Source organism: Heptranchias perlo, chromosome 21 (genome assembly GCF_035084215.1).
Source record: "Heptranchias perlo isolate sHepPer1 chromosome 21, sHepPer1.hap1, whole genome shotgun sequence".
Classification (NCBI taxonomy): domain Eukaryota; kingdom Metazoa; phylum Chordata; class Chondrichthyes; order Hexanchiformes; family Hexanchidae; genus Heptranchias; species Heptranchias perlo.
The window spans coordinates 36,218,302-36,230,797 of record NC_090345.1 but is presented as its reverse complement, the minus strand read 5'-3'; the positions used below and the strand labels follow the sequence as shown (position 1 = coordinate 36,230,797).

Below are 12,496 nucleotides of genomic sequence, written 5' to 3'. Positions count from 1 at the left end.
AGATAATCTGTATTTAGTGATGTTGGTTGAGGGATGAATATTGGCCAGCATACCAAGGATAACCCCCCTCTGCTCCTCTTCAAAATAGTGCCATGGGATCTTTCACTGCCACCTGAGAGGACAGACGGGGCCTCGGTTTAACGTCTCATCCGAAAAATGGCACCTCCGACAATGCAGCACTCCCCCAGTACTACACTGGTGTTAGCCTAGATTTTTGTACTTAAATCTCAGGAGTGGGACTTCAACCCATAACCGCCTGACTCAGAGGTGAGAATGCTACCACTGAGCCACAGCTGACACCTAGCTACGTGACCACCTGGAAGTGGCATTAGTGGCACCATCTTGGGTGAAGCAGGCAGTTGGAGCACTGCTTGCTTTTTTTAGTTAACTCAAGCAGCAAACAAAAGCAAATCCCAATGTATTATTTTTAAACCTTGGCACACGTGCTCCTGAATTTTCCATCTTGTTTTGAAGCTTATGACATCCATATAACTTTTTTGTAGAAGCCAATTAATCTTTACTGCACCCGTTCTAGATTTTTTTTAAATCAGAAATTAAGGGGTTAATTTGCATCTTAATCCAGGTGCCACCTTCACCATGGAGGAAAAATTGGCAGGGAATTTGGAATTCATGTTGGACTTCCCAAAAACGCTAATGCCAAGCTGACTGTAGGAGTTGTTACCAAGGAGAAACATGGCTCCAAACATCTGGCCAGCAGAAGCTTGAGCCCTGTGCCAGTGTGCTGCCAAGCAGTTCGTGGTCCACCACCACCACCACTACCACCAACAGCAACTTGCATTTATATAGCACCTTTAACGTGGTAAAACGTCTCAAGGTGCTTCACAGGAGTGATTATCAAACAAAACTTGACACCGAGCCACATAAGGAGATTTTGGCCAGTCACCTGTCCTAATGAGGTAAGTTTTAAGGAATGCCTTAAAGGAGGAGAGGGTGGTGGAGAGGTTTAGGGAGGGAATTCCAGAGCTCAGGGCCTAGGCAGTTGGAGGCACAGCCGCCAATGGTGGAACGATTAAAATTGGGGATGCACAAGAGGCCAGAATTGGAGGAGCAAAAAGATCTCGACTGGTTGTAGGGCTGGAGGAGGTTGCAGAAATAGGGAGGGGTGAAGCCATGGAGTGACTTGAAAACAAGTGGTGCCTGTTTATGTACGTGCAGGTTGCTGTGAGGAAGGAGTGACTGAGATGGTGGATGTATTACCTGATGATGGGGACAAGTAGATCATGAATTAATTGGAGGCCAAGGTTGATTCAGTGGCATATCCCAAGCCCGCAACCTCTACCACCTAGAAGGACAAGAGCAGCAGGTGCATGGGAACACCATCACCTCCAAGTTCCCCTCCAAGTCTCTCTCACCATCCTGACTTGGACATATATCGCCATTCCTTCATTGTCGCTGGATCAAAATCCTGGAACTCACTACCTAACAGCACTGTGGGAGCATGTTCATACGGACTGCAGTGGTTTAAGATGATGGCCCACCACCACCTCAAAGGCAACGAGGGACAGGCAATATATGCCCGCCTTGTCAGTGACACCCATACCCCGAGAATTAATTTTTAAAAAAGCTCCCAATGGTTGACTTCAGTGGCCAAGAAGCTGGAAAGTATCACTATCAAGTCTGGTCCGGTCCCATTATCTATGTGCAGCCCAACGGCACCTTTGTGAAGGTCATTGAGCTTATCTCAGAGAAACAGCAACAATTAGTCAAACAGTTAACAAAGCATAAGAAACTGATAAAAGTGAATGAAACTGAAACAGTTCAAATATTTAAATAATCAACAGAGCAATGATGTGTTCACTTGTACAGCATGTGCAGCTAACTGATGAAATATAGCATGTCATTGCTTACCCTGTTAGGGGTGGAGAGAAAGAACCTGATGTGTGCATAGTACATATTTATACCATTAATATTGTGCAGCCATGCAGCTTTGAAATCCTGGAGAAATTAGCCCTTTTCCAAAAGCGCTTGAATTTGAGGCATTCATTTAAAATTCAGCACAATAAATTGCTGTTTATTTTAATTTCACACCATACTTGCTGGGGTGGGGGGGCAGGGGGAACAATTTCGGTGTACTTCACGTATTGGGATGAGCAGCTTAGAAGCCCTGTGCAAATGGCAGATAATGGAATCTATAGAAAAAGTAAAAGGAGTGGGAAGGATCAATTACTAGAAACAACCCAAATCTACCACTCCTGTCAGGTGCCACGACCAAGGATGTGGCCTGATTGGGAGATTGCTGTCAGTTTGGGCAGGATGAAGATTTGTCTTCCAACTCCATTGTGAAGTTATATGGAAGTAAAATTATAATGTTTTTGCAACATTATCCAATTTATAGAATTCTTGCCTAAGTGAGGTTGCCAAATGAATGCAGTTCTATGCTGTGGCCTCATGCTGAGTTACGATTGCTGAAACTTCTTCCCTATTGTAGCTAGCCAGTTGGCAGAGAGGAAACTTTCATCTCTGTTTGGGACAAGAGCATAGGCAGGTGTATGCGCTATATGCAAAAGTGTACATTTCTTTCCTTTTGGCACAGTTGCAATTTCCTAATTGACATTTAGTCAATTCTGGGTTGCGATGCCATCTTGCAACATTTTTGTAGTGTCTGGTGGTGGATCTGAGTGAGTGCAGTGCACAGCATGTGTGCTCACAAGACCACACAAATGGTTGTGTGCATCTTTTCAAAGACCAGGTCAAACAACCCAGTGTAAAGAACTTGGCAGTGTAGGGCATGCATTATCGAGCATCGTGAAATGACTGAACGGGGCCTGCACCAACGGGAAAGCACTGCAGGCTCATACAGGAATGCTGAGAACAAAATGTGTGGAGTAGAGGCGAGAAAAAAGTTAGGCATAAACACAGACATCCAGATCCCAAGGGCAAGATGGAGTGAGAGGAAAGATGGCGCTTTCAGAGCCGGAAAGAGATTTTGGAAATCTCTCTCCTGATGATGTCAAAGACGTTGAGCTCTAAGGGTATGGAACAGACATTCAGGCAGAAACCAAGAAACTGTTACAACATTAGCTTTTATTGCTTCAGTGAATCACATGGTTGATAAGAATCACATGGTTGATAAAATTAAAATGCTAGGAACGTATTTTGATTCTGCAGTGGATCTGAATGCTTATGAATGTACATGACTATTTCACTGGATCTGGTAACTTCATCCAAATCGGAAAGACAGAAATAATAAATCAAAATAAATTTACATCCCAGTCGTGAGAACTACATGTAATGGAAAGCACGCGCCCCTTTGATCTGACGGTTGAAATTTGATGGATGCTGGTTGGCCTGACAATCAAATTGATTCTTACTGAATCACGCTGTCCATATTTAACTACGTTTATGGATTAGATGCCCATAGTGTAGCAATGAAATAATTGGGTGAAAGTCACTTGTACTGTTTTTTTTAAGTAGTCAGTTTCTATGAGTATAAATGATGGATTAGCAAGTGTGCTAGTCGGAAAATAACCCAAGCATTTATGTTTCATAACCAGTTATTAAACTAAATTCTCATCAATTAAACACTAGGGTTTAATGGTATTTTAAGAAACTGACAGACAGCATTTTACTGCTGCATGGGATTTTGAGTTTAAAGCCTAGATTTTCCAATTGGTGTTGTCTTAATGCTGGTGATAACTGGCAACATTAAACTAACACTGATCAGAAAATCTAGGCTCAATTGTAGGAGGACAACCTGATTTCTTTACTGATTAGTGATAAAGTAGAAAAGTATTAAATTTTAGTAATAGACATTGGTACCATATAGTTTGCTATTTAATCCACCTTTAATTTAACTATCTAAAATGTTATCTCTGCCTATTTTCAGCCAATTGACAAAAATGTTCCCTGCCATTACAAGCCTCATTATCTGATTCAAAGTACTTTAGTCTCTAACCTGACCGAAATTGACTCTCAATGCTAATTTAAAAATCTAATCTATCAACAGTTAAAAATGAGCAGAATGTTGCATTTTTAGTATAAAATTCAAGGGAGGGATACCTATATTGAAGTCCCTATCCAGGTCCATGGCCTAGGTGTGAAAAGATAGCGTTTGAACACATTGTGCCACCATTTAACTGACTATTTGGAAAACAGCTTGACTCCATTTTCCAGCCACTATACATAATGGCAACAAAAGCATGCTTGTGACAAAGTGTACATGCTTTGTATATGCACTTTTAAAAACTACTTTCTTGGCCCCATACAACGTTCTGTGGGTTTGGACGAGGCGCTGTCCCATTAAATGCTTGTGTAACTTGCACTTATAGCAGGTGGGGGTTTGGGTTCTGAGACCTCGATTGGCATGTCTGCTTATGATCACGTCTTCCTCCAGTTGTTAAAACCACCCCTATAGATAGGTTTTGAATAGCAGGAAGATGAAACTCGAATGTACATAGATGATTTTGAAGGAGTTTCTGTACTGTAAATTAGGTGAATTATGTATAGAATCTTAAGTACAATATACTGGGATTTGACAGGTTTGAAGTGAAGGAAAGTACAGTGTGTGTATGTTTGTGGGTGTTGCCATTTGACATTGAAGCTTTCACTCCTGTATTTACCAGAAAATTGTCTTTTTGCAGACACCTGCCTGCAAAGTCTGCAGAGGAGGCTCAAAGGCACAGACAAGAATATGATGAGATGGTGGCAGAGGCAAAGAAACGAGGTGCTCCATTTAGTTACTTCATTTACTTTACTAGGAAAAATGCAATGACTTATGTGAAACAATCTGAGATTCATCCCCTAGTACTTCAAACAAAATGCTATGTAACAGTGTTCTTATGATTGTGTGGTGTTCAAAATTAACCTATTTTACACATTTTGTTTTGTCACCTTTAGGATTTCTAATCAGCAAACATTTGCTGCCAATAAAAATGGCTGGACCTTGTTAATGTTGTCCTTGTGAAGAATGACTGAATACCTAAATTGAGTTATCTCACAATTACATCAATGGGTAGTTGGCAGGTTGATATCCTGAAGCTGAGCCATGAAACTCAAGTTTCCAGATTTGATCCTTGGTCTGTGCTGAGTTAGCTCATCTCATCCAAGGTGACTGGTTGCAATTTCCCTAGGTTTGGGAATGGGTTGACCCAAGGCTTCCACCCCGATTGCTACCCAGCAATCCCTGTTGGAAGGACGTGTGCATGGATGTGAAGTGAGGACAGGATTGGGTTCAGTTGTAATGTGCCCTCTGGTAAAATAGGCTGTCAGCACCAACTGTTAAGGCTTGCATAAATAATGGCCACTTGGGCAAGGTACTGAAGGGTGATCTGTGCAACCACAATCCAGAAGGGAGTTAGCACCTTCAGGGAAAGAAGAAATAGTTGGTTAGAGTACAAAAAAAATTGTGGAGAACAATAATGCAATCCATATGCAAAGTATTAAAGGGTTTGGGGAAACATTTATATGTTAATGAAGGAATTGCTGATCAATACAAAGATTCATTTACATGAAATGTTTTTAGGGCAAAAAACGAATTAAATGGGACAATACAGAATGTGATCAAAATAGATTTTGTGTATGGTACATTTACCAATTGAGAATTGCAGTAATCTTGTGCCCTTCGTCCCTGGGTGGTGCTGTTGTCTATTAAAGGGATATCAATGGAGCACCAACGGTCAGTGACTTGGAAGGATAAAATGCAAGTTCAGTTCTTGATCTTAGTCGTCTTCACTAGGCATAACATGGCTGTTTCCCCATGGGGGGGGAAACAAGGGGGAGAGCGAGAAGGAAAATTGGAGGGAGGTGTCTTTCCAGGGTAGTAGCTCATGTCTCCTCTCAGGCGACCAAAGATGGAATTGTCAGAGCTCTGAAAATAGATTAATTGTCTGCCCCCTCAAAGGTATGAATCCAGGCAGACTTGGACACTAATAATTTTTAACTTGTGAATGTTTTGGGGAACTTTGATTTTATTCAGAGATGAAAGAAGCACAACGAAGAAAAAAAATGATGAAGGAGCGATTCAGACAGGAAGAAAGTATTGCTCATGCTATGATTATTTGGAATACGGATATTCTTCCCAACTGGGAGAGCATGTAAGTGAAGCATCTTCCATGTAAATGAATCACTGGTGAAAAGCAGCTACCTTTTTAATTGAGATAGTTGTGCATATCTGTGATACTGCCTTCCTTTTTGTTTCTCATACTTAGTCGAAATACACGGAAGGTGCGTGAACTGTGGTGGCAGGGTATTCCCCCAAGTGTTCGAGGGAAAGTATGGAGCTTGGCTGTTGGTAATGAACTGAATATTACTCATGGTATGTACACTATGAATCTACATAAATTACTTGATTTTGTTAAGATGACTGTTAGGGGAAAGGAAGGAAAAATGTTCAGCTTCAGAAACATTCTAACAAATGCACTATTCTAGCAGCCCTCCAGTACCTGCCAAGAGACCTTTCTGCTTAGGTGAGCCTAGTTGGTGAGTGCCAACAGGCTATTCAACTGCGAGTGACACCACAGGTCTAACTGAATGGCCTTAGTTTATTTCAGCAGATGTCACTGAATTTAGACCAGGAAAAGGAACTCTTGCTGATTGATATCCCCAATAATTCCAGGGAACTGAAGCCAATTATAATATTCCTACCGCCACCCCAACTGAGATCCACTATGTCAGTGCAGATAAAGATCAAACCTGAGATTGTATGGCTCAGTGCCCTATGGGGGAGCTCATTAACCCACTGACCTATTATAGTTTGAGATTATTGATTGAAGTGTTGTCAGTTTTTTGATAACCAATACTGACTGGCACAAGATAATGACTATGTTACTATGTCTGCAGGTATTTGTGTGTAAGGTTAATCAAGAAAGGAGTAAATTTGCTGTCAGTCATATCAGTGTTACATGATATGGTTGTGCAGCATATAATCCACTAATGTCAGTGGATCTCAGTTGGGGTGGCAGTAGGAATATAATAATCCACTAATGATTACAACTGAACTAAATCTAATTTTAGCTTGTTTATAAATAGCATTGGGTCCAGTGACGATTAGGAAATTAAGCTTTTACACTAAACTAGGTCTGAAAGTGATCTACCATTTTCTTCAACACAATATACAGACCTTTTAACTGAAATGGCAAGCAGAAAGGAACAGAAAATTGAGTTTGTGCCCACAATTCCTCATGTGATTAGTTCCTGATTTCAGCTGTACTACTGGGGAGACACTGAATGGAGGGCCATGGCTTCCCAGTCACACACTTCGTAGTGACAAGTTATGGAGTGGCTTTGTTAGATGCCCAGAATCAAGTTGACTCCATGTTGGAAGGGGTAGAAAGAAACTTGTTTTAAAATTGCCTTAATTGTTTATAGTGTTTTTCCATTTCATAGAGCTTTATGAAATCTTCCTGTCTAGAGCTAAGGAGCGATGGAAAAGCTTCAGTGAGATTGGATCAGAAAATGAAACTGAAGGTAAATTTGGCTTTTAATGACCTCACATGGAAAAAATCACTAAATTATCAATGCAGAAAAACAAAGCAGTCCTCTTCACTGTTGCCTCCTTGAAATATTGCAGGTCTGTCTTTATCAGTGCTCCATGCTGAAATGGTGACACTTCTACTCTACCACTTGTGATTTACTATTTCTGTGCCCTGGTCATTTTATTCTCCTTTACTAGGCCTTTGATAGCTTAAATCTGCAACTGTCATTCTCTTATTTGTGCGCTGGTGATCCAATCAGACTACCCCACTCGCTATCCATTGAAAATGCTTCTATTACAGATGTTGGAAGCCTCCTTACGCCATCTGCTTTCACTGTGCAGTATTTTTGAATGCAAAATAAGTGTGAGCTTTCAAAAAGTCACCAATGTGGTTAAAACTGCTATGCAAATTACAATTTGGCTTTTAAAGCTTAACATTTCATTCAGCTTGAACTACAAACGTGGATGGTATTCATGTTTCATATTTTGCTTTTCAAAATATTCAGGGAAAAAATTTAAATTATTCAAGGTGAAAAACTTGTATAATCTTTGGAAACTAAATGAACCTTGAGTGCTTCTGTGGTAACAGCTGAAACCTGTGCACCATCCATCCAAGCGCGCACACTTTTTCTTCAAGTAATATGTCCCCAGTAATTATGGATCATGATGTTTCAGTACAGCATGGGCAGGAAGTGCACATACAAATCTTGTTGATATGCAACTGAACACCGCTTTGAGAATTATCACAGGAGTGCTGAAACCAACACTGTCTGGCTTCCTGTCCTTGCACACATCTTGCCACCACCACCTCTCAGAAGAAAAGCAGCACTGATCAGAGAATGCAACCGGCCCCTAGCAAACTCAGATCTGCCCATTAATGAAGATCTCCAGAAGTTCCAGAGATTAAGTTCAGGGACTGCTTCTAGTTAGCGGCCAAAACACACACAACCATGGAACTCTCACCTAAAGACAAGTGGCGGAGGATGTGGGAAACCAGTGGGATCAAGAATCAGGGCCTGATCGTGGACCCCGTGGCTCAACCGCTGGCTTCACCACACCATGTAAAATATGGGTCACCGTGAACCGCATGAGAACTTCATATGGTCACTGCAACCACCTGCTACATAAAGGGAAGAGGAAGTATAGCCTGAGGTGAGACTGTGTAGAAGCTATCCAAACCATAGAGCATCTTGGGAACCATTGTTGGCTAAGATCCTTCGTGCAAGAATAGCTTCTACTCGCACCACATGACCAGAGGCCATAGAGCGGATGACTAATTTGGGTGTCGACATTTAATGTTGGTTTTCAAGCTGCAAAACAAAACAAGTACAACATTGAGCTTTTATAGTTGAAGCTTCTTATCAACTTTTTACTGGCTGGAGCTTGTGCATTATTTAGCTGTTGGTGAGAGAATTGCTATTATTGCAATCTTAGCATCAAAAAATGCTAAATAATGTTTTAATTAGAAGTTGTAAACAATTTTACAACACCAAGTTATAGTCCAGCAATTTTATTTTAAATTCACAAGCTTTCGGAGATTTTCTCCTTCCTCAGGCCTCCAGCAATTTTATTTTAAATTCACAAGGACTATAACTTGGTGTTGTAAAATTGTTTACAATTGTCAACCCCAGTCCATCACCGGCATCTCCACATCTTAATTAGAAGTAGAAGAGCTGCTAATAACTCCTGCTGATCCATCAAGGCACCATTGTGCATGTGGGAACTGATGCAGTGTTTCCTAGCAGCCTTTTCCACCTTTCCTGATGTTACACTGTTTAAGATCTATGAATATTTTTACTCAAATTTAGATAACAAAGTAGCCAAGTGCTGGAAAGTTGCTTGAAGTAAAATTTTTGTTTTCAAAACTTTGTTACAAATGTACTGTGCATCAATGTATACAATAGATAAACTTTGTTCTCCACTATCTTATTTATTATTTCAGTTTTTACACCTCAACACCTGTGATCAATGTAAAAGAAATATATTGGAAGCACGTTTTAAATGTTAAAATAGATTAAATCAGACCAAACCAAAAAAGATCAATGATCAGTACATCCGGCATTTTACCAAAAGCTCTTCAAACTGTTTGTACTGATCCCCTCCCTTCCCCACCATCCCCCGTGCTCTGCCTGCATGGTCCAACTCACTTGATGCTCATTTTTTTTATAACCAAGTAGTGATTGAGTGATATTTAACACCCATGTGTGGTAAAGTCAAATGCTGGCCGAGCTTCCTCATTAAATGGTTTCTGTATTCTGTGTACCATAATGTAACATTGTTATGCCTGTCTTTTAATGATCTAAGCTATTGAGTTAAAAAAAAATCTATGATTACAAAGGATTTCTTCAATTTTGAAGACAAGTGATACTGTTTTGATGTATGATTGGAACTGTGGGTGGTGAAGCATTATTGCCCAGTTCTTGATTGTGTGTGAATGTCATACTGGCTAATCTGGTGATTGTAGTTTTATGAGCGTCTTAGAGGGCATCTTCTGTGAAGTGTCACACTCTTGCACCTTCCTCTGATGCATGGCAGCAAATGCAAAATGAAAGGTAATCACAGAATAATCTGTAATTCTGTGTGTGCTGTTAGGTAAATTTTAGGCTGGTTTTAGTAAATGCATGTTCTGGTAAAAACCAGAAGTAGTGTTCCATCTACTGTGGGTGTGAAGTTTCCATGTGGCAGATGCTGGAGACATGACCTAAAGCAAATAAATGCCTGGAAGTGAAATATAAAGTTGTAACCTAAGTACATTTTTCTATCTGTATCCTTTATCTTGCTTTCTGATATGAGATGCACGTAGAGCATTTGTGCAATTTTACAATTGAAAACATTGTTTTGTATGAGCTTGTGATTCTTGCCTTTCACAGTGCTGAATGAAAATCATAGCTTTTATGTTTCCTTGTAGCATAATTACCATAAATACAAAAATAATTCACAGTAGTCTAGGTAAATTGCGCACACGGTATAAGATTATGTAAATAAAATAGGCAGCCGACGCATTTTTGACTAACTTGGTTTGGAAAAATTCCATCTCAAAAAATCCATTCTATTGTCAGTGCAGACACAATGTAGACTCAAGATCATGTTGCACTTTCCAGTAATGATTTGTTACTGTTATTGATTTTCTAGAACCTGGAGCATCAGGGGCTGACCGAGAGGCCAGTCTTGAACTGATAAAGCTGGACATCTCCCGTACATTCCCTTCTCTCTTCATTTTCCAAAAGGTTTGCAATTTTACTTAGAGCTCTGCATGACCCTGACCTGCGGTCGCTTGCCATTTTAATTCCCCTTCCCACTCCTACTCTGACCTGTGTCCTCGGCCTCTTACACTGTTCCAATGAAGCTCTCAACGTAAGCTCGAGGAACAGCACCTCATCTTTCGTTTAGGCACTTTACAACCTTCCATACTCAACATTGATTTCAATAACTTCAGATCATAACCACTGCTCCCTTTTTTTTGGTCAGCTAGTGCTGGTAATGGTTCTGCTGCTGCCATTTACAGCTACTCCTGATCAATCTTTTGTTTCTCAACCTGTCCCATTACCACCTTCCTTGCCATGCACCATCATCCCTTTTGTCATTTAATCACTCGTGCCCTCTAACCATCACCTTTTTGTTCTTCCCTTCTCTTCCCCCCCCCCCCCCCCCCCACACACCTTGCTCCTGGCTCTGTACTTGCTCAAAAACTTTAACTCTCAACATCTTCCAGTTCTGACGAAAGGTCTTTGACCTGAAACGTTAACTCAGTTTCTTTCTCCACAGATGCTGCCTGACTTGCTGAGCTTCTCCAGCATTTTCTGTGTACATTTAGACATGATTTTTATAAAATGGTCAAAATAGCTCACAACGGTGATTCCTCTTTAGATCAAGGTTAACTATTGTTATCTCGCTTATAAAATCAAAAAAAATCATTGATTCTGTAATTTAAGCATCTTTTTTTTCCTGTTTAAGCTGCGAATAATAATCCTGTGGACGAAGGCTTGTAATTGCATATTCCTGGCCCTAGGGAAAATGAAAGAGAAGAGCACTCTCTCCATTGCCAGCCTTTGATTAAGGGTTAATTCTAGGCACCTTAAATTCAAACAATGTTAATTGCAATTCTTTGGGGTTTTTTTACGAAAAGGTTTTGGTTGTGATATTTTTGAATTTGAAAGACGTGCACTTAAACTGACATCACAAAATGGCAAAAGCCAATGGAACAGTTAAACCACATTCAAAGAGAGAGCCGTTATTGTGATGGTGAATTGGCAACTGAGTGTGCCAATTTATGAAATGTGTCCACACAGCAAAAGAACAATCGCTGTATCAATCGGGATGTTGCAGCACAAAAACGGGCCATTTGGCCCTTCAAGTCTTTGCCAGTGTTTTTCTCACATAAGCCACCTAGTTAAAACCCACACTCCTCGCTTCGCATACCCTTTAATATTCATATTAGGTTTATCATTGTTTTAAGTTAAGCCTTACAAACTTTTATCAGCTGCCATTTGACTGGCAGGTTAGCTGCATTTCTCAACATCTGTATTGTATAACTAGCCAATCTCCTGTGGCTTTGCACATTGATAGTCAAGACCAATTTGAATTATTTTTCAGGTCAAGCAGTGAGGAGGGAGGGGGGGGGGGGGAGATAGAGGAGCAGAGATAGGGAAGGGGTGGGGTCAGGTAGGGTAGGGTAGAGGAGAAGGAATGCAAGAGAGAGGTATAGGAGGGTGTGCGTCTCTGGCTGAGAAATCCTCAATGACATCGGGAGGTGCTAATTGCTGCAGGGGTGGGGGGAGGTTGCTGAGGAAGGGGAATTCGAATCCGTGGGGATAGGGTGATTAAGGCATGAGCCAGCCATCAGGGAGGACAGAATCAGCCAGTTTGTGGGTGGGGTGGGGGGCGATGTTACTGTGAAAAAGGAAACGTGTTAATTCTAATTGTTTTTTTGTAATTCATATTAAGATCTGAAAGTCATGTGTTTATATTTTAAGGGTGGACCATATCATGATCTCTTGCACAGTATCCTTGGGGCATATACCTGCTACAGGCCTGATGTTGGATATGTAAGTATTTGTCATTTTA

General features: G+C 40.7%; 1 protein-coding gene across 2 annotated transcripts in view; it reads left to right on the top strand.

Annotated features, from left to right (window-relative positions):
* The window catches only part of tbc1d12b (TBC1 domain family, member 12b), an 89,919-nt gene that overhangs the window by 67,530 nt on the left and 9,893 nt on the right, over positions 1-12,496 (top strand). For both annotated transcript variants that reach the window (XM_068002469.1, XM_068002470.1), the window contains 6 exons: positions 4,602-4,684; positions 5,936-6,053; positions 6,168-6,274; positions 7,345-7,425; positions 10,565-10,659; positions 12,406-12,477. In XM_068002469.1, coding sequence (XP_067858570.1) covers positions 4,602-4,684; positions 5,936-6,053; positions 6,168-6,274; positions 7,345-7,425; positions 10,565-10,659; positions 12,406-12,477 — 556 coding nt within the window. The remainder of the gene's footprint in view (positions 1-4,601; positions 4,685-5,935; positions 6,054-6,167; positions 6,275-7,344; positions 7,426-10,564; positions 10,660-12,405; positions 12,478-12,496) is intronic.